This window comes from Chiloscyllium plagiosum, unplaced genomic scaffold (genome assembly GCF_037043375.1).
Source record: "Chiloscyllium plagiosum isolate Xiang-an unplaced genomic scaffold, Cpla_swu_hap1 HiC_scaffold_29, whole genome shotgun sequence".
NCBI lineage: Eukaryota > Metazoa > Chordata > Chondrichthyes > Orectolobiformes > Hemiscylliidae > Chiloscyllium > Chiloscyllium plagiosum.
This window is the reverse complement of record NW_028270167.1, coordinates 91,360,175-91,382,502: the sequence shown is the minus strand read 5'-3', so window position 1 is coordinate 91,382,502 and position 22,328 is coordinate 91,360,175. Positions and strand designations below refer to the sequence as shown.

Sequence of the window (22,328 nt, the reverse complement as noted above, 5' to 3'; positions counted from 1 at the left end):
CCTGGTGCTTAGGAACACTTTTGTATTCATTATTTCCGGATTAACAAATTAATGCAGTAAGCGAAAACAATATGAAATTAAACTGGCGTGAGACCTAAACAAGTATTTGAAATAGGTTTCTAGAGATAAAGCAAAAGGTCATCAGAAAAGACAGTTGTGCACCGACAACTGGCAGAGGCAGGGAAAACTTGCAGTTGGAACGCTGTGAAAAACTGAGAATAAAAATGATATTTTGGGTCTATCTTCTGAGAGGAACATTCACTCCACTTCTCAATAATACAACAGAAGCAATGTCCTAGTAAAAATGAGCAAATCCATGAATTGGTCATTAGTGAACAGAAGTCGTACTGAAAATTAATACAATCCCAACATCTGAAGATCAACTTTCGAAATACTCAGAATATTAGTTGCAGTGATCATGATCGTTCGCTGCCACTCTCGTACATATTTGTCTTTTCTAATCAGCTTTCGCTTTATCTGTAGAAAGTTTTTTCAAACACTTTCATCTCTCTCACTGGTTTAATTTCATGTTGTTTTCTCTCTTAATTCATTTTTTTATAGTCCTACTGTCCTGAATTCAAAAAGTTGTTCTGAATCCCCAGGCCTGGGGTTTAACATCAGCATGTTTTAAAGAAACCTGTTCATTCCCACTGAACTACATGATGCCCCTCCCACCCAACGTCAGCTTTACGCACCGCTTCCTTTTATTGACAACAATCTTTTCCTTCCCCTGGATTCAATGATGAAATCGTGTTGAGCTTTTGCTCATGATTGGAACTCAAATTTGTTACAAACGATGAAATATTTAAAATCTTTGATTTAAATGGATGCAAACTAAACTACAGAGTATACAGACTGTCGCATTATCAGGAGCAGTGGTGAGGCAATGCTTCACTGTCAGGTTGTCCACTTGCCAGATGTCAGCTTGTTTAAGTAAATTGCACATTGCCGCTGATCTTATGAGGGAAGGGTAGGTTTCAGTGGAGAGTTCAATATAAAAGTATTTCTTCAGATGAAGTACTTGCTTCTGACAGTAAGTATTGCATGCAATACTTTTGTAGAGTGTATTTAATTAAACATACACATTGAATTGTTGGTTGCTGAATAAATGTCTCACCTTGAGGAGAGTTTGAAAACAGCCACCGGAGTATTGGCATTAAATTGGTTTGAAGCAAAGGAACATGCAAATGACATCAAATTGTTTTTACACTTTACATTCTATCCCTGTTAAACTGGATGGACGTGCTGTGGTTCGTTTGGCCAAGAGTATGTTTTGCAAGATGTAAATGTCTGAATGAAAAGAAGGAGTGGCCCAACAGGGACAGTGACATAAATTGACGGCTGAAGGGCAGACTCTTTAACTCGTTCAGAGAAGAGGTGATTCAGGTTGGTGAATCTTTTTATGCCTCTCTCTGTTTGTCTTCATTTGGTTCAATCTCTCTCTCTCTCTCCCTCTGTAACTCACTGTCTCCCACTTTCTCATCTCAGTGCCTCTCTCCTTCTGTCTCTTTCTCTCTCCCTGATTCTCCCTCTATCGCACTCTCTCTTTTTCTCATCTACTGTCTGTGTCATTATTCTTTTCTTTCTCACTGTCTTGTTGTCTCCCTCAACAACTCTCTCGCTCAATGACTCTCCCTGTTCCTTTTTCTTGCTCGTTCCTCCCACTCATGTCTATCTCTCTCTCTTTCCCATCCCTTCCTTGTGTCTCTGTGTGTCTCCTCTGTTTCTGAATTCCTCTCTCTCTGACTTTTTCTCTCTCTATCCTTCACAGTGTCTTTGTATCTCGTCTCACTCTCTCAAACTGACCCTCTCTCACTATCGATCTCTCTCTATCCATCTTTATCAATCTTTCCCTATGTCTCTCTTATAGTCTCTCTCTCTCTCTCTCTCTCTCTCTCTCTCTCTCTCTCTCTGTCACTGTCTCTCCCTCTCTCTCTTTCTGTCACAGTACCTCTCCATCTCTCGGTCTAACTGACTCACACTCTCATTCTGTCTGTCCTTCTTTCTCCACACCCCACTGTATCTCTCTCTCCCACTATCTCTCTCTGTCTCCCACTTTCTCTCTTTCTGTACATCTCACTGTATCTGTCAACCCCCTCTGCCTTGCTTTCTCACTCACAGTATCTCTCTTTCACAGACATGTTGCCTCTCTTTCTCTCACTGACTTGTTCTGTTCCTCTTTCTTGCTCCCCATGTCTTTCTCACTATCTCTGTCTCTCCTCGTGCGTCTCTCTGTTTCTATTCTGTCTCTGACTTGCTCGTTCTCTCACTCTATCTCTCTCGATCGCTGTCCTTAATGGTATCTCTCTTTCTCCCTCTCACGTGCACACACATTCTCTGTCACTCTGTCTTTCTTTCTCTGTAACTCTCCCTTTCTCTCTCAATGTCTCCTCTATTCCTGTTTCCCATTGTCTGTCTCATTCTCCCTCGATCCCAGTTTCCTTTCTTTATACATCTCCCTACCTCTCTCACTGTCTTTCCCTCTCACTAGTTCTGTCTCAGCACCTCTGTCCCTTTGAGCCTTCCTCTCCCACTGTCTCCCACTCACTCTCTCTTTCAGTGTATCTCACTGTTTTCCTCACTCCCCCGCAGTATCTCTTGTTCACACACACAGTAACGTTCTTTCTCACTGACTGTTTCTTTTCCTCTTTTTGATCTTCCCCCCTCCATGTCTCTGTCTCCATCGATCTCTCTCTCTCTTTGTGTATCTCTCTGTTTCTACTGTCTCTGACTCTCCCTCATTCACTGTCTGTCCGTGTCCTTCACAGTGTCTTTCTTTCGCACCATCTGTCACTTTCGATCTCTCACTGCCGTTCTCTCTCTGTCCTTCTTTCTTGTTCTTCCCCATGTATGTCTCTCTGTCTCCCTGCTGCCTCATTCTCCATCTCTTTGTCGCTCTTTCCCTCTCTGCCTCTCACTCTCTGTCGTTTTCTCTCTGTCACTGTCATCTCTGTCTGTCCTCCTTTCTCACTCTATCCCACTCTGCACGTCTGATTGTCTCTCTCTGTCTCTTACTCTCTGTGTTACTCCTTGCCTCTGTCTCTCCATCTCTCTCTCACACACACCCACAAACTGTCTTTCTGTCTCATTTTCTCTGCGTCTCCTTCTCTCACTGTTTCTCTATGCGTCTGTTTTTCTCTTTCACACTGTTTTTTTGTCAGCTTGTCTCTCTCTGTCTGAAACATGTAGTTGAAGTCAGAACGGTATATTTCCAAATACCAGATTTCACAAGGTGACTAGGTTTCCTACAGTGTGGAAACAAGCATATCGGCCCAACAAGTCCACACCGACCCTTTGAAGAGTAACACACCCACATACATTTCCCACATTTACTCTGACTAATGCATCTAACACTATGGGCAATTTAGTTTGGCCAATTCACATTACCTGCATATCTTTGAATTGTGAGAGGAAACCGGAGCACCCGGAGGAACGTGCAAACTCCACACAGACAGTCGCCAGAGGCTCGAATGGAACTTGGGTCCCTGGCGCTGAGGCAGCAGTGCTAACCACTGAAACACTGTGCCGCCCCCGGTCCTGCTTAATCCGATGAATTCTAATTCTTCAGTAACAATATTATTTGGATGGATGGTAAATGATATTTTCCAGCCTTACTGTGGGTAGGTTGGTACATACCTGCGTGATCCATACCAACAACACACAGATAAATGCCTGCAGGTCAAGGAACAACAGCTCAGTGCTAATGTAATGGAGCCTGAAATTTGTTCATTCTTATGTATCATTAAGGGGGTGATTATCTGAAAATTGTGTTCCAGGAGGCATAAACCTAAGCTTGATTTGCAGTTTTGGAGTATCTGTGCTCAGAGACAGTATGGTGTCTGCAGGGGAGTGCAGTTTTCGAGCCTCCGAGTTCGCAGTGCAAAAGCCTCAGCTTTCACACGCTGGTGTATTCACTGGCTAGAACAACCACCATTATCCATCCCTAACTATCTTTGGAATGAATATGGTGAACCGCGAATCACTGGCAGCAACTGTGGGAAGAAACCAGATTTAATGCTTTGAGTCTGTTTCCCCTTCATCACAACTTATAGTAGCAGAGAATAAGGAGTATGTGGAGTGTGGTGTGGGTGAAGGTTAGAGTTGAGCGGATAGGTGGAGATGGAGCAGAGAGAAAGAGAGAGAGAGAGAGAGCTGTGTGTGATAATATGCGCCTTTAAGAGGGATTGGTTCTGTTCTGTTTCTCTTCAAAGAGATGTGTTCTCAAGAAGAAGCAGATTATGTAGCTTTTTTTTTGTTATGGACTGGGCCAGAACCCCTCAAAATGTTTTAAGAAGGTAGCCGAGACTCTAACGTCTTCCCATTTGAAAGGCAGATGTAAGGTGGATATTCCCGGTTTAATGCAATTGGTCAAACCATGCGGCTTTAAGTAGAACAGAAGTTAATTAAACACTACAATTGAAACACGAACTAAAGAAAGCGAAATTTAAAATAAACTAACTATGGAACACATTAACAGACCCCATACAGTAACTTCAAATAGGTAACTGTTCCAATACAACCTTTATTGTTTTCCGTGTTTTCTAACTGTGGGGTAAGAATAAAGTGTCTATTGCTTAAATCCGAGTAGATTGACCAATCGAACCACATTTGCAATGCAACACCTAACACTCAGGTTAGGGTCTAGGCTATGTCCTTGATAGTTTTTAGAGAGTTTGGACTGTTCCATAATATATGAACTGGGCGGGCAGATACGAAACTGAATATGTGATAATAAATGCTAAGAATAGGAGAGAATGGGCGATGGGAGAAAGAGTGACGTTCCCATCAGCGCTGCTCCACCTTCCGATATGATCCTGGCTGACCCTTTATCACGAAGTCCCAAACCTGTTTTTTTTCTCTCAGACCCACTGACACTTTTAGATTCTGGAAATCTACATGTTTCTTTCTTTAAAAAAAAACACAATGACTTTGCCTCCAGAGCCCTGTGTGGAGAACGTCTCCAGATGGTCACCATTGCCTGAGTGAAGACATTTCTCAGCATCCCAGTCGGAAATGGTGTCCCCTGTGTATCCTGAGACCCTGCCCCCTTTCTGTGGACTCCCAGGCCAGAGGAAACATCATCATTGCATCCTGAGTCCTTTCATAATTCTATACACATCAGCGAGGCATTTCACCTTCATGCATTATCCAGTGAATGCAGGCGGGCATAATTCTACCAAGTTAGAACACCACCCAACCCAACAGAACGATCCTTCCTGCAGCTAATCGCAGCAACACCCGCCCCATCTCAAACACTGACACAACACCTCCCTGTGAGGCAACTGACCCTCTGAAGTCACAATCCTAAACCCTCAATAACCAGCAAATGCTGCAGTTCCCAGGTTTTCTCGTCATTTTCAGACTGACTTTCAACCCTTGACACTCTTTACTCTTAACCATCCCCACCGATCTCTAATCCATCAGCGATCCAATTCCTCAAACCCAGCTTCCACCTGACGTGCCTCTCTAGCCCCGCATAACATGCCACGAGAACACTTCACGCACACATTGTATATACCCCTGCTCTCTGTATCTCTGAAAATACAAGGAAGCAGAACAAGTGAGACAGAAAGGGGCATGACTAAGACTTCCACCGTAGTCTTGTACAGTGATAATAAGCTCTGATTGAAAATATATTCTGCAGAATGATTGATTCAGAGATCTGTGCGTGAAATGAAGATCTTCTTCAGGACATAGGAATTAAAGTTATTGCCATTTCAGTCAAGCTTTGGTTTAACAGATTGTACTTTGGAATTAAAAGCACAACTTCTAAATTTGAGGACAGCTTCGAAGTATGCAACAGTAAATTAGGTGAACTTTTTAAACAAAATGTGGAAAATAGATAAACAATTATCAAATTAAGTTCAATACACATAATTCTGTGACTGCATGTTTTGTTGCATGGCATGGAGATCCAGCCCTTTTCAGTTCTGAAAATGTCAAACCAGACTCAAAACTTTAACTCTGTTTCTCACTCCAGAGATTGTGTCAGACTTTTAGAATTTTTTCAGAATTTATTTGGGGCTGTCCTACATCACTTAGTCCAACTACATTCTACTCTCCATTTAATAACATTCTGCTTTCCTGCTTACCCAACGAAATGGAGAATCAACCACTTTGTCATATTTTATTCCACCTGCTAAATATCTGCCTCCCGCGAAATTATCTCCGTGCCTTTGAAAGCAGTTTGTGTCCTCTTCCCAATTTATATTGCAAACAATATTGTGGGCTGCACGGTGGCACAGTGGTTAGCACTGCTGCCTGACAGCGCCGGAGACCCGGGTTCAATTGTGGGCAGCACGGTGGCACAGTGGTTAGCACTGCTGCCTCACAGCGCCGGAGACCCGGGTTCAATTGTGGGCGTCACGGTGGCACAGTGGTTAGTACTGCTGCCTGACAACGCTGGAGACCAGGGTTCAATTCCCGCCTGAGGCGACTGACTGTGTGGAGTTTGCACGTTCTCCCCGTGTCTGTGTGGGTTTTCCCCGGGTGCTCCGGTTTCCTCCCACAGTCCAAAGATGTGCAGGTCAGGTGAATTGGCCATGCTAAATGTTAGGTCGGGGGTAAATGTAGGGGTATGGGTGGGTTGCGCTTTGGCGGGTTGGTATGGACTTGTTGGGCTGAAGGGCCTTTTTCCACACTGTAACGTAATCTAATAATCAATATATCCGTAGATTTGACTGAAAAAGGCTCTCTTCATTCATTATGTCACCGCTATAGCTCCCTATAGACTCCCTATTTCCTATTATTTCGCTAGCTCTCTACTTCCGCTGATGTACAACTCCATCAGTGTGAGCTCTTGTGTCTTTCATCTCTCACAATTTTGAAAATTTTTAGATACCTAAACACAATATTATCCTACTTCCTACGAGTTCTAATCTGTAGATATATCCTCAAAATCGTTTGAACAAATGCAATTTCCTTTCAGAAAACTATGTTGATCCACCTTGCTTATCGTGTAATATTTAAAGGTGCTGTTATTCTTTATTTTCCATATCGCATACGGTTACCTTGAAATTCCGACATTCTCGACCTCTGCCCTTTCCTGAGGTGACCCCTATGGTTAACCATAACAAACCGTCTGTGTCCACTGAGAGAGAGGAAACCTATGGTCCTCTGGCATTTTGTGACCTTACTTAATATTTGTGCTGTAATGGATTCCACCAGCGGAAACCACATGTGAGGATCTTACGGAGCTGAGAGTAGCCATTGTTATCCCATTGTTTAAGGAAGGTCACAGTGATATGTATAGTAATTGCAGGCCTGTGAGCCTCACACTGGTTGTAGAGAAATGATGGGAAAAGATTCTCAGAGACAATATCTGCAGGCATTTAGAAGCAAATGGACTTCTGTGGGATAGACTCAATATATTTATGTGGGGAAGGTCACACTTCACGAACTTGATCGATTTTTTTAGTGGTTGAGAAAAATAATAGACAAGGGAATAAAAGTTGATTCTGTCGACATGGACTTCAGTAAAAGCTTTGATAAGGTCCCTCAAGGCAGATTGGTACAAAAGGTAAAGTCACACTGTCTCAGGGGTGAACTGGCAAGATAGAAACAGACCTTGCTTCGTTGTAGAAGAACGAGGGTTTTTGTGGATTATTCACAATTTATTTCAAAATGGTGGGTTCTGACAAGTGGAATTCCACAGGATTCAGTGGTTTGACATCTGTCGCTTGTGATCTACATAACTGATTTGGAGGAAAACATGGCTGGGCAAATTAGTAAGTTTATGGACGACAAGGATTGGTGGTTTTGTGGACAGTGAGGATGACCTTCGGAGGAGATAGCAGGATATAAATGAGTCACTGCATGGGCAGAAAAATGGCAGGGGGAGTTGAGCTCGAAAGAAAGTCAGTTGATGCATTAAGGAAGGTCAAGTACAGATGAAAATTATATAGTGAATGGAAGAATCATTAGGAGAGTTAGTATGGAGAGAGATCTGGGTTTCTGGATCCGCAGATCATGGAAGGCAGCAGCGTAGGTAGATATGTAATTAAAGAAATGCGTTTCGCATGCTTGGCTTCATTGAAATTGCAGAAAATGTAAGGGTGGAGAGACTATGCTTCAGCTTTACCGAACTCTCTTTCAGGCCATACTCAGCATATTGTTCACAGTTCTGTTCGCCACACTATCAGAAGGATGTCAATGCCATAGAGACTGTACAGAAAAGGCTTACCATCATGTTGCCTGGTATGGGGGACACTTTGGCTCTGGCGAGAGGCTGTCGAGAATACTGAAATGCAAGTTAAGTGACGAGACAGGACTGAGGTTCACACGTAGGAGATGTAGCAATTCTGGAAAGTCTGAAAATAAATACGTCCCCTGGACTGGATGGGATTTATCTTCGGATTTCCTGGGAAATAAGGAGGAGATTTCAGACACTTTGGCTTTTTTCGTTATGTTGACATTGGCTACGGGAATAGTGCCAGAAGACTGAAGGATCGCAAATGTTCTCGCCTTGTTCAAAAGGTGACTAGAGACAACTCTGATAATTATAGACCGGTGAACCTTACCTTGGTTGTGAGTGAAGTGTTGGGACAGGGTATAAGCGACAGGATTTATGATCATCTGGAGAAGAATCCATTGATTAGGGATACTCAACACGGTTTTGCGCAGGGGAGGCCCATTCCGCACAATCATTATTGAGTTCTATAAGATGGTGACCAACGAGTTGGATGAGGTAAAAGAAATTATACGGTGTACATGGATTTCAGTAAGGCTTTTGATAAGGTTCCCCATGGTAGGTTATTCCACAAAGTAAGAAGGCATGGGATTCAGAATGATTTCGTGGTTTAGATCAGAGATTGGCTCGCTAAAAGAAGACAGAGGGAGGCGGTTGACGGGAAATGTGTATACTGGGATTCATGTAGTAATGGTGTAATGCAAGGCTCTGTTTTAGGGCCACTGCTGTTTGTTATTTTTATACATAATATGGATGAGGGCGGACAAGCATATGATAGTAAATTTGCGGTTGAAATTATGTTCGGTGGAGTTGTGGATAGTGCTCATGCATGTTACAAGGTACAGAGGGAGAAAGATAATCTGCAGAGCTGGGCTGCGGTGCCAAGTGTAGGTTAACGCGCAAAAGTAACGCGCACTTTGGAGGGGGCAACAGGAATAAAGGTTACTCGGCGAATGGTAAGATTCTTGCTAGTGTAGATGAGCAGAGAGATCTCGGTGTCCATGTACAGAGATCCGTGAAAATAGCTATCCAGGTTAAGAAATTTCTTTGTGAGGCATACGGCTGTGTTATGTTTTATTGGCAGATGGATTGAGTTTCGGAGCCACGAGGTAACATAGCAGCTGTACAAAACTGTGGTGTGGCCACATTTCGAATATTGCGTACAGTTCTGCTCACCGAATTGGAGGAAAAATGTTTCTGCTTTGGAGAGGGTTCAGTCATGATTTACGTGAATGTTGCCTGATTTTTAGATTAGATTAGATTGCATTATGGATGGAAGGTATTATTAGGAAAATTTGAGGCACTTGATTCTGTTTTGGTCAGAGAGAAGAAGGTTGAGAGGTGACTTAATTGAGACATAAGAGATAATCAGAGAGGTAGACAGGGTGGAGACTGACAGCCTTTATTCCTCAAATGGCTAGCACGACGGGACATCTTTAAATTGTGGAGCTATAGACATAGGACGAATGTGAGAGGTAGTTTTTTTTTCCTGAGAGAGTAGAAAGGCTGTGGAACGCACTACTTGAAACAGCAGCTGACCCGCCAGGGTTAAGGGCATTTAAATGGTCATTTGGAAAACGTACGGATGAATTTGTTATTGTGTAATGGAGATGTGCTTTACTTTTGTTCTGGAGGTCAGTGCAACGAGGGCCGAAGGGTCCGTGCTGTGCTGTAATTTTCTATGTGTTATGTTCATTATCACGGAGACTGGGTTTGCTTTTTGGGGTGACCTGTCAGATAATAGGACAAGAATGGCATGGATCGAATAGTAAGTAGGAGACCTTTTTACCAGGCTGGAGGGGTCAGTACTAAGGGAAACATGCGTAGTGGGCGTGCATTTTAAAAGAGGCAAACATTTCACACAAAGTGATGAGTGCCGAGAGCGTTTTCTGAAAGAGTTGGTGGAAGCAGACACAATGGCAGTATTCAAGACGTACCTGGTCGAAAACAAGAATAGGATCGGAGGTTGAGGGTCATGGTTCCTCTAAGTGAAGACAATTCATTGGTGACGGGCAATATGTGTCAAGACAGGCTTGTAGGGCCGATAGGCCTGTTGTTGTGCGATAACAGTCGTTACTCTTCGTTCTATTTTAGGCATCATATTTCCTAACTTGCATAAATCTTCCAAATTTCTATTCTTCTCCTTTTTGTGAATTGCCCTATTTGCAGATTTCCATCAACGAAAACTATTCCTGAACCGCAATGATATTGCCACTATTGTACCCATTATCACTGCAGGAACTATATTTAAAACGTTCAGATCTAATCAGTCAGATCCAAGTGAATGTCAGACTTTAATCTCATTTGCTTTCTGAGTAATTGTTCCTTCAGTGATCAAGGTAATTCCCTCCATTTACTTCTTGATTCTGAATCTTTTTGTTTTGTTGTTTTTAACATGAAACTGGATATTTGTTCAAACTCCCTGCTACATTCGTCTTTTCCATTATTCATGGGCAAATCTCACCATCGAAATAATCAATATTTCAGCTAGTTTCTTCCTTTAAATAAGTATTAAAATCCTTGCTTTCACTTTCGTTTTTTTGTTTGTCATTAACATTCATATTCTTGTTCTCTTCATCAATATTTGTCATTTGTCAGTTTCTATTTTTTTAAATCTCTTAATCGATGTTTGCACAAATGATGATCAATTTCTTTAGACTAGACGTGAATTTGATATTTAGCCATAAATGGTACATTCTTCTCTTACAATCTACACCATTGAATAGTTCCTTGATAAGAATACCTAAATATTACCTTAACTGTATCCCACTGTTTATCCAATCTCTGACCTCACATTTCTTTCCATCTCCCACTGATGTAAACGCTGTCATCATCTTCTTGTGCTTGATATTCTTTCAGTTTCAGGCACTAGCTTGATATCCAAGATTTTCTATTTTACATTGCATATGAAATTCCGGAAAGCTGTGACCACTTTTGTTGAACGAATCATTTACTGGATTATTATTGATGATCCTGTCTCGTTTCATACATTCCAGGACGAAAATAGCTTGTTCTCCAATTGATTCCATCACGTATTCTTCGAAAGAATCTTATAATTACACCCCATGAATTCAACCACAAGGCTGTATTTGTCAATTTGATTCATCCAATCAACGTGAAATTTGAAATTGTAGTGACTTATTCGATACCTTTCTGACAAAATCCCACTATTCCTTGGGTTGTGCTCTCCATCTACGCTCTTAAAAAATACAGGAATAAGACCCAGCAGAGACTTATTTTCCTTTCTCATCAACATACATAGTCATCCAGAAAACCATTTCTAACTATTTCACTGATATCCGATGGTTTTAAACATGAGACTGTGCAGCAAAAAAACTAGCCCTACAGGCCACCATGGTTGCGCCTACCATGATGCTTTTCTAATTTAATCTCATCTGATTTCACATGTTCCGTGACCCTCCATATCCTGCCTGTTCATGTGTCTGTCTAAATTTCTCTTAATTTCGACATTGCATCTACTTCTATCACCTCAACTGGCAGCATTTCCAAGGCACATGCCAGCCTCTGTGTAAAAAAAACAACACAAATGCTTGCCTCTCGTTTCAACTTTCCCTTTTCACATTGAAGCTTATCAAACTAGCTGGCCAAATTCCCTCTGCCTTGTTCGTTTACTTCTTAAACATGAAGGATTCTTGAATACTCAGTTGAATGGTCCCTTCCGAGACCATTTTGGAACCACTCCTCTGAAACAACTTTCATATCATACCCATTGTTCTGTGACTTTTTACATCAACATTTTAAAAATGCTGCACACATTCAATTTCGGAATTCTATCATTAATTCTATCTTTTTACTGAGGACATACGAGTTTTTTCAGTTTGATTTTTTCCCTGTATCTTTTCATTTTGATTGCATTGGTTCAATTTCTTCCTTCCCTTTCAACTCGCGATTTACATGTCGTCTGCAGATTTTTTTTTTTGAATTTTCTAAAGTGACAGAAGATAACGATATAATATGTCCACCTGTTCTTTATTTCCTGTTGCTAATCCTACAGTCATACCTTCTAAGGACTCATTGCTCAATGTAAGGTTGAATGCAATGTAATCATTACGACATGAGCTGTTGACTGATTAAACCTGTGGATCATGAGTCAAATAACTTTCATCACAAGAAGGCAATTTATGGAAAAGTATGATTTCATTTTACCGTGTTCATTCCAATAATTGGTTTTAAATTTGAAACGTCATTAATTTGATCAATCTCGTGCTGGAAGGTTCCAATCCACTGACGATGCCTCATGTAGGTGAATTACATTAAACTTTCAGCATTGGATAAATTGTTGGAATTTTATTGTTTGTATTATTAGTACAATTTATATTGTTCCTTCTCAGAATAAGGAAACAGCTAACTTGAAAATTACCCACTCCCTGTCTAAAGCCCACTTGTTTTGCCTATTAGGTTGTCAATCATGAAAATCTGGCTCTTTCTGGGCAGTGTGGCGGTATCTATTCTGGCTGCAGCCTCAACAGGCACATTTGATTCGAAATTGGTTGAAGACTGGAAAAATTGGAAATCACAACATGGGAACCAGTACACCAAGGTAAAAGGAGAGTCTGTAATGTTAAGCTCACTCAGAATAGGAATGATATGCACATAATTGGCAGAGATTGAGAATATGTAGTTGCAGTCAATGACAGGTACCTGTTGAGTGAAGTGACATTGAGAAAACATTAATCTTGAAATTCAATGGGTATTCTCCAAGTTTCTAACTTCATTAGAGAACTGATCAAACACAAAGTGAATCAGTAGCGACTTGGTGCATCTTAATTTACTAGGATCCCGCTGTAGTCCTGATGGATTTACTACAAAGACTACAAACCTGCCTCTAGAAGATTAAGATCCATTCTTGGTGTTGAAGAGGCAATTGTAAGTTGGCAACTTGGAGACAGAGGGATGGGGAAGCCGTCTGATCATCCCAAGCGGCCCATTCAATGAAGCGTCTCTTTGCTGACACCGACTTTACTATGCTGGCAGCTTAAGGCAGGAATCTCACACAACAGGTTAAGAAGGTATATAGATGCACAGTAATTGCCCATATAATGGCCTCTGATTTTTCGCAAGGACGTGGCTTATTGAATTCCCTGCCTGCCACAGGCTTAATCTTACTCTAGACAGGTACAGGTGGTAGTAGGGAGAACGTATCCATTGTCAACGTCATTCATGACGTTCGATTAAACCATCCTCTTGTTCCGCTATTTTATTCTTAATTCACTTTCAGCATGAATCTCTCAGACTGGCAGCTCGACAGGTTTTGCTACGGGTGCGTTATTTTGAGTTGGGTGAGGGGAACCTGATTAATAACTTTCAGATCTGGGTGGGAGGATGGACCTTAACAGCAAAATGTTATTTCAGGTTTCACAAGCGGATTTTTAATGCTTCTGTATAATTTTATAAATGAAAGATGCTGCAGGCTGACTATATTAATCTCTTTATTCAGGATGAGGAGAGCTACAGGAGAATGATATGGGAGGACAATGTAAGATACATCGAACAACACAACATCGAACACTCATTGGGAAAACGCGCATCTAAAGTGGGAATGAACAAATTTGCAGCTCTGGTGTGTACAGGATGTATGGTCTGGGATCTATTTGATGCTGGTCATTGTGAAATTGTGAAGCTATATAATTGTGAAGTTATATTCAGCTACAGGAGCAGCACTTGGACATTTGGTCCTCCAAGCTGACTCACTCATTCAGTACACTCAATGACTGATCTCACTTTACTCCAAATTATTGATTCCTTCCTTCTCATTCCAGATTTACATAACCCGTAACTCCTCTGGAAATCAACAACATCTCTCTCAAATTTGTATATATTCAATGACTCAAGTCTCCATTTCTCTCTGCGGAAGAGAACTCAAATGACGAACAATACCCTGATTCGATAATTTCTGCTCACTTGCACGATCAGATTCTGTACAACTAAATTGCATTAAACAACACTGGCTGGCTTGAGCTCCCTCCATGGACAGCAGTCACACTATGGATACACCTCTATGTTGTTGAGTCTTCACAGATGCTGTCCATTATGACGTCTGGAAGCCGGAGTTGCATTCTGTACTGTGGAAGCTGCTCCTTTCAGCAGCAATATTCTTCTTGAGTCTGCTGTATCTCTGGCTCCGCCCTCCCTATCGTTGACTAAACTTTATCCCACAGCCATTAAACTAACCTGCATTCCAAACAAATTGAAGTACATGATCCTGCTCTCTGTATTATTGCTCCTCAGGACAGTTGGTCATTTCCCTTATTCTTGTTATCTCAAAAAATACACTAGCATTCCATGAATTGAAAATAAATTAATGGAATTGAATTGAATTGAACTGAACTGAACTGAACTGAACTGAACTGAACTGAACTGAACTGAACTGAACTGATCTGAATTGAATTGAATTGAATCGAATTGAAATTAATGTGACGTATACTGAGGCACAGTGAAAAGCTTTGTCTTGCGAACAATACAGGCAGATCACAGAGTTAAGTCGCATAGATAAGTAAATAATAGCGACAATGACGACGTCAGGCCTTGGTTCTATACTCACCTTTCCCATCAAGAAAATCATCCTCTCACCATGAGCCCTGTCAATCTCCCTCGAATCTTATTTGTTTCAGTATGATCAGCACTCATTCTCCTCAACTTGATTGTGGAGTGGGCCCAGTCTGTCAAAATGTTTCTCTTGTGATAACCGTCTTCTTCGTAGGAATAGTTTTAATTAACCTGCTTTAAATTTCCTTCCAAATATTCCTCCGTAACGAGTGAAATCAATGCTCATCACAGTTCCTTCTGTGTTTGTCCAGTCGCAACAAGACTTCCTCACTTTGATACAGTCTTTTCTCTGCATTAAAGACAAATATTTGTTTTGCCTCTTTAATAACTTGCTGGAGCTATGTGCATACGAATGTTAATAAGTAACCAAAGAGACAAAACTTTTTTTTTAACCACAGGAAAGCCGATGTATTGTGTGCACTTCAATTTTAAAAGACATGTCATGCAGTGCCACATCAGCTGTTGCTAAACAAAATAACAGCTTATGGTTTAGTGCGTAACATATTGGCATTGGTAGAGGATTTGTTCGCTAAAAAAAAAACAGAGAATGGGATGGTGGAAAGTGAAGACAGAAATAATCCTGTTTTTCTTCTGGGATGGTGGGGAACAACTGCACCAAAGATTGTCTAGCGAGTAAAGACTAATCAGGTCGGGACTTTACTGAATGGGGTTTATAAGAATGACAGGTGATCACTTGAAAATTTATATGTCACTGGGTTTGACAGGGTGAGTGCACAGATGATGTTGACGCGAATGAGAGAGGCTCGGAATTGTCATCATCGAATCACAACAACAGCGTTTTGAAATCGAGATGTGGAGGAATTCCTTCTCTCTGAGGCCTGAATGTCTTTGCAGGAAGATAGGATAGTGAAGAAAGCGTTTGTTATGCTCCCCTATATTTGTAATGTTATTGAATACAGGTGAGGGGATGTCATGTTGCTGTTGTGAGGACATTGGTTAGGCCACTGTTGGTATATTGCGTGCAAGTCTGATCTCAATCCACTCGGAAAGATGTTGTGAAACTTGAAAGGGTTCAGAAAAGATTTACAAGTATTTTGGCTGAACTGGATGATTTGAGCGATAGGGAGAGGCTGAACAAGTTGAAGTTGTGTTCTCTGCAGCGTAAGAGGGTAAGGAGTGCAAACTTATGAGGTGCATGCATAGGATAATTAGACAAAGTAGTTCTTTTCCCTGGGATCGGGAATCCAGAACTAGAGGGCATAGGTTGAGGGCGATAGGGAAATGATATAAAAGAGACATAAGGGGCAACTTTTTCACACAGTGGGTGGTACGTGGATGGATCAAGCTTCCAGACCATGTGGTGGAGGCTGGCACAATTGCAACATTTGAAGGGCATTTGCAATGTGTATATGAATAGGAAGGGTTTGGAGTGATACGGTGTGGGTGCTGGCAGGTGTGACTTGATTGGGTTCGGATATCTTGTCAGCATGGACAGGTTGGACCGAAGGGTCTGTTTCCATACTGTACATCTCTATGACACGAGGCCTCTCTGTATGCCTAATCTGAGAGAGATTCTTAAGCGGTAGGGGAATCAAGTGTTACAATGAAAATGAAGGAACGGGAACATCGGCAATTTTGGGTCAATCATAATGGAATGATGGAGCAAGGTGGAGGGGCCACTAGTCTACTCATGTTGCTATTTCCTGTGTTCTTATGGGTGAGGAAACAATTGCGCAAACTGAGTAAGACAGCCTGTCAACGGCATTGAGAGGAGTCCTTAGGTAAGGATAAACACCCCAGTGGGTGGTGACACCAATGAACATGCAGTACAGGTGGAGAGCCTGGAAAATGGAATGGAATCTTTGCAGATAGCAGAGTGTGAGGAGACGTAGTTCAACGTAACTGTGGGAGACAGTAGATGGTCTAGCCCTTAAATGGAAACATTAACATCAAGAAAGGAAAGGAAGATTTTCAGAGATTTCAGGTGAAGTTGGGGCAAGGGTGGAAATTCGAAGTAAAATTGATGAGTATTTCTAATTCTGGGTGAGAGTAGGAAGCAACAATCAATGGATCAGAGACAGAACTTTGACAGGGGTCAGAGTAGGACTGGAACAAGGCGTGCTCCATATAGTCTGCAAAAAGGCAGCTGCAACTCGGACGTTTTCATGTACCTCGGGCCCAGCTTATTTCTCAGAGGCTGGGACATATTCAATCCCCTTTCAAACCGACATGTACCCCTCCCTACCCATCAAAAAGAGACATCAGATGATTCAATACCAGTCTGCAATCTCAGTTTGATATGCAGATATCCACAGTTCCGGATGATAAGTCATGTGATGATGGATAGCATCAAATCTGGTCCTTTTCTAACCATTCCAATCCAGTATCTTCATGAAAATGAACAATCTGAGTTTCGCATCTAAATCTAATGGTTCAAGGGCCATGAGGCTAACTCAAGACCAACGTGTTATCCGGAAATCAGGTCAGCCGGTGATGGAATTTGAAATCCTACTGATTGGGAAGGTTCATCTCAAACACCAAGAAACCCCACCAATCAGAGGTGACGTAACCTATCCTTCCATGGTGAAATTGAACTGTCAGGTTTTTAGATTAGATTTAGTTTAGATTACAGTGTGGAAACAGGCCCTTCGGCCCAACAAGTCCACACCGACCCGCTGTAAGCGCAACCCACCCATACCCCTACATATACCCCTTACCTAACACTACGGATTATTTAGCATGGCCAATTCACCTGACCTGCACATCTTTGGACTGTGGGAGGAAACCGGAGCACCCGGAGGAAACCCACGCAGACACGGGGAGAACGTGCAAACTCCACACAGTCAGTCGCCAGAGGCGGGAACTGAACACGGGTCTCTGGCGCTCTGAGGCAGCAAAGCTAACCACTGTGCCACCGTGCCGGCCACAAAATGATCAGAGACGACTATCGAACTGATTCTTGCAAAATGAAACACATGTATAAAGCTCCTGCCATTTTGTAATTGAACGATGGAGCAGAGATATTTGAGCTGCTCGAGGTTTCTCACACAGCTTTATATTGGATTGGGACGAAATGGATGGCCACTTATTTGCCTGTTGCTCATTTAATCAGTCAAAGATTAAACACGAGGAGCGAGTGCCCTCATTGCTTTCCCCGCACTTCATGCTAAAGTCAGTGAATATGTAGAATGTAGCTCTCTTACGTTTTTGACACTTCTCCTACATAATCACCACTAAAAGTCAATCATTTCACTAATGTATTTGAATTTTCAGACCAATGAAGAGTTCAATAACTTCATGAATGGACTTCTCCGAATCGAAACTGTTAACATGACTGAAATTGAAACTGCTGAAAGAGATGAAAGTAGTGAATCTGAAGAAAATCACATTGAATTGAGAAATGCAACTGTTGACTGGCGTAGAGAAGGATTAGTTACTCCAGTGAAAAACCAGGTAAAAATCAGAAAAAGCTCTCAAGTTTATTAAGTGCAGACATGAACTTCTCAACAGGATTGGACGTTATGATCAGCTTGTAGGAATTGTTAGGAAAGGCTACGTTTCAGTAGATCATTTTTAATCTAAATTGCTTCTCCTGCTTTCTTGTTGCATTTGTTTCCTGGTATTGGTTATGGTCAGGCAAGGGAGCATGGCATATGTATCAATTGTAATGTTCGTGCTTTTACTCAGAATAGCTAGAGAATTTTTACTTCAAAATCAAATTCAATGGTTAGATTAAATTGTAAAATTGAAGTCTATCAGTACAATTCTGATGTAATAAATATAAGTTCAGATGTAAATTGGCACAACGTAACAATGGTAATGTTGCAAGCTGCAGTGCCAAGCTTCCTTCTGATACCATGTCCAGTCTTATTCAAAGAATATTCGATCAGATGCTCGACACCCCAACTTTTAAAACCACATTTACAGTTCACTTCTGTTGGGCCTTGTACCTCTCTCAATCATTCTTTCCAACTGGACAAGGCTGATCGACAGGAGAGCAGAGCCTGCTGGTAAGTATATGAATTATTGTGTACAAATGGGAGTTGTAAAAGATCGGATTATACTGTAATTCACTAAGTGTCAGTTGCATTGAATGTTTGGGTGGGATAACACCACGAGGCTCAGTGAGATTTCTCACTATCGTTATCATAACCATCTCATTAGCTACGTCAATGCAGCTATAACATCCCGCATATCCGCTCCGAGTCTAATATTCCCACACATTCTTCCTGGAACAATTCAATACATTCATGATTAGTGCCCGATATCCTGGGAGCTGAGCCATCATGCTGTGAACCCACATGAGCACGAGCATGGTAACCTTGTCCTGCTCAGATAGGAATGCTTTCGAACATGCCAGAGAATGGTACAGAGAAACAACCAACATTGCCATAAGAATGCTATGTGTCAGAATCTCTGTGACCACCCAACTTCTCCCTCCGACTAACTCTATCCCAGCCCCAGAACCCCCTCCTACCCAGAATCATTCTTTCACTGACGTCTTCCTCATCTTCAAAACCAACATCGCATCGGCTTTGCCACTTCACTACCTCGGAATACCTCCCGCATGTACCAACACTAACAGCCATGCAAAACTTAAATCTCTCACTCAATCCTTCCCTTTCTGTCATTCCAGGAGATGAAAGAACACTGGAGGACAGAAAGCTCTTGGATTGGTGGAGAGGTGTCTGACACCAGATTCCTCAACCTGTGAGGAGGGATTCCTGTTTCTCACAAGAAAACATGATACACTCTCATTCCACTAAGCTAGTAAATACCACTCATCACTCCTTTGTTAGCACTCTGTCAGTCTCATTAATTCTTCAGCGTGTCTTTGCATTGGTCCCACAAACTTCTGTCTCTCGTGTTCTGTCGGTTCCGTCAGCATCTACTCTCGCTCCGCAGGGAAAGAAGACACCTCCTCGTTCTCTGAGCATGAAAGTGTTGCGGCCTCAGAGGAAATATCAGTAAGACTGCGTCCAGCACACACCACCAGCTCCCTGGGAATGTGAGCTATTGAGGGTGTGGGAGCACAGTTTGGTAAGCCCCTCACTGTGTCATTTCCCACAGCACTCGGAGGGCTGCCAGCGACCCGGTATGGGCAGAAGAGACCGTGTTGTCGGCAAACATCCACATGTACCAGGGAACAGCAGATGCAGCAGACAGGGATGTACACTTGAAAGACGACAGGGATGCAGATATACTGTGGGGACCCAGATATCCCAATCAATGAATCTTCTAACCTCCATGGAGAAGCAGACCCAGCACCCTCAGCGTCTGCTGGCCATGGCCACAAAGCTGAACCGCAACGCCCACTGCTCCACAGGCCTGTAGTCCAGGTGCCACCTTCTAATCACAAGTAATAGGGGCAGTGCCCTGCTGGAGGAGGAAGCACACACAGGTCTCTCCGAAGACCCAGACTCAAGATATCATAGAAGTGGCTGAGCATCCACCTGCAAACTGCTGCCCAGTTCTGCTCAGCATTGTCAGAGCTCCCTCACCCCCGCCAGACAGAAATGCTGCGAGGCTGACTGAACAAACCACTGCAGGGCTAACAGGCAGCAACAATGAGTCCGATCCTTCCTGCCTAACCCAGTAACCGGTATTCATTAAATCTGAGACAATGAAGGAAAGGGGGGTTTAGTGGCAAGCGTGACAAACCTCGTACGTTATTTGATCCTTTTCGATAAGTGGTATCAGCTTGACCTTCCACTTGGCTGTTTCTCTCTCGGTGGAGAGAAGGTTTAATATAACTGCAGCACCATGATTCCGAACGACATGGTCACATAGGATCAATGTGTGTACTGACAGCCTGGTGTCGCATGTGGAAGGAAGAGGAACAAAGTTTGCAGAGGGAAGGGTGTGCTGCTAACACCGTCACACCTCATCCAACAACTTTATGCAATCCCTTCCCATCCAAGATTCATTTTATTCACCATTGCATATAGTGTTATCACCCATCCTCGCTCACAACTGTAATCTCCCAGACCTCTCAACGCACAGCCCTCAGAGGTGAAGAATTGCAAACTCTTCTTCCTGTGACAAAAGTTCCCAATCCCCGAACTGGTCACTTTGTAGCCAAAGGACTGTTGAAACCAAGTCTCTGGATTGCAGACGCAAATAAAACTCCCCACCTCACACCTCCCCCCCACCCCGCCCCCGCACCAGACTATGGTCGATCCCTGGACTGGGGACCAGCAAATGTCAGATGCCAAAGTTCATGGGCAAGGCCCATACAACAGGAGCCTGTGCATCTTGCCCTGAGATGCTATTTGGTCTAATGGAACACCATGGTCGTTTGTAACCAATCGGAAACAGCGTTCATCCTGTTCCTCTCTGAGAGCCATGCCACGTTCCCTAGATAGCCAATGCATTTTGTGAATTTCTCAAGAGGGGAAATTGAATAATGAGACAAGTTTTGCGAGTAAGGAGACTTTACATCATCAAATAATCCTCTTACATGTCAATGCTTCAAGTTGTTAGTCACTGCTGTAGAAATCAGATTAGTCCTCATGGGAATAACCCTAAGGACGCTGCTTGGTCTAAACACTATCCCCGCCAGGCACTCAGCTCCAGTGTGGACCAGCTAGCGGAAAATTCTCCGACATCTTCAAACTCTCTCTTCTACAAGCTGAAGTCCCAACCTGCTTCAAGAAGACCACCATCATCTTCGTAAGTGAGGAAACAAAACTCATGCATTTTTCCTTAATGACGACCGACCAGTGGCCTGAGCACAATAATCATGAAGTGCTTCGAGAAGCTGGTGAGGGTCCACATCAACTCCATTCTCCCAGCCTGCCTATATCACTTAACATTTGCCTTTTAAAGTAACAGGTCCATAGTGGATGAAATATCTCTCGCCCTGCACCCCTTGAACATCTGGACAAGGACACTTTTGTCAGACTCCTGCTCATTGACTAACCCTCTGCCTTCAACACTCTTATCCTCTCTACATTGAACTCAAAACCCTGTGACATTGGTCATGATTTTATCCTCTTCAACTGGATCCGCAGCTGTCTGACCCACAGATACCAGTCATTGAAGATAGGCAACTGCACCTTCTCCCGAATAACCTTCACCACTTGCGTGCCCAAATAATGAGTGCTCAACCAGTTACTGTACTCCCTTTACATCTACGAATCCCGAACGAACACCATCCATACATTCACTGACGACAGCACTGTAACAGGAGGGAAATTTGACAACGATGAATGAAAAGACAAAAGGGAGACAGAGAGATCATTGACGTGGTGCAATGAGAATAGCGTCTCTCTCTCTCTCAATTTTGGTAAAATTAAATAACACATAATTGACTTCAGAAGGAAAGGAGAACAACACGCTTCAATCTACATCAATGGGAATGAGGTTGAGAGAATGGAAAATATCAAATTTCCAAGACTGACCATAATGGACAATCTTTCCGGGAAATACCATGTGTTTGTGCCATTGGAAAATATACAACAACGCCCCTTCTTCCTCCGAGAGCTCAGGAATTTTGGCATGTGCATAAGGACCCTCACTAACTTCGACAGTTGCACCTTTGAGCGCATACTGTCTGGGTCCAGAAGGCCATGTATGGCAACTGCGAAGCTCAGGATCATAACAAACTACT

At 42.6% G+C, this 22,328-nt stretch overlaps 1 protein-coding gene across 1 annotated transcript in view; it reads left to right on the top strand.

The window, feature by feature from the left end:
- Positions 1-22,328, top strand: part of LOC148142437 (procathepsin L-like) — a 44,089-nt gene that overhangs the window by 10,390 nt on the left and 11,371 nt on the right. The window contains exons 3-5 of the mRNA XM_087976578.1: positions 12,587-12,749; positions 13,647-13,769; positions 17,990-18,169. Of these exons, the coding sequence (XP_087832704.1) occupies positions 12,587-12,749; positions 13,647-13,769; positions 17,990-18,169 (466 nt within the window). The remainder of the gene's footprint in view (positions 1-12,586; positions 12,750-13,646; positions 13,770-17,989; positions 18,170-22,328) is intronic.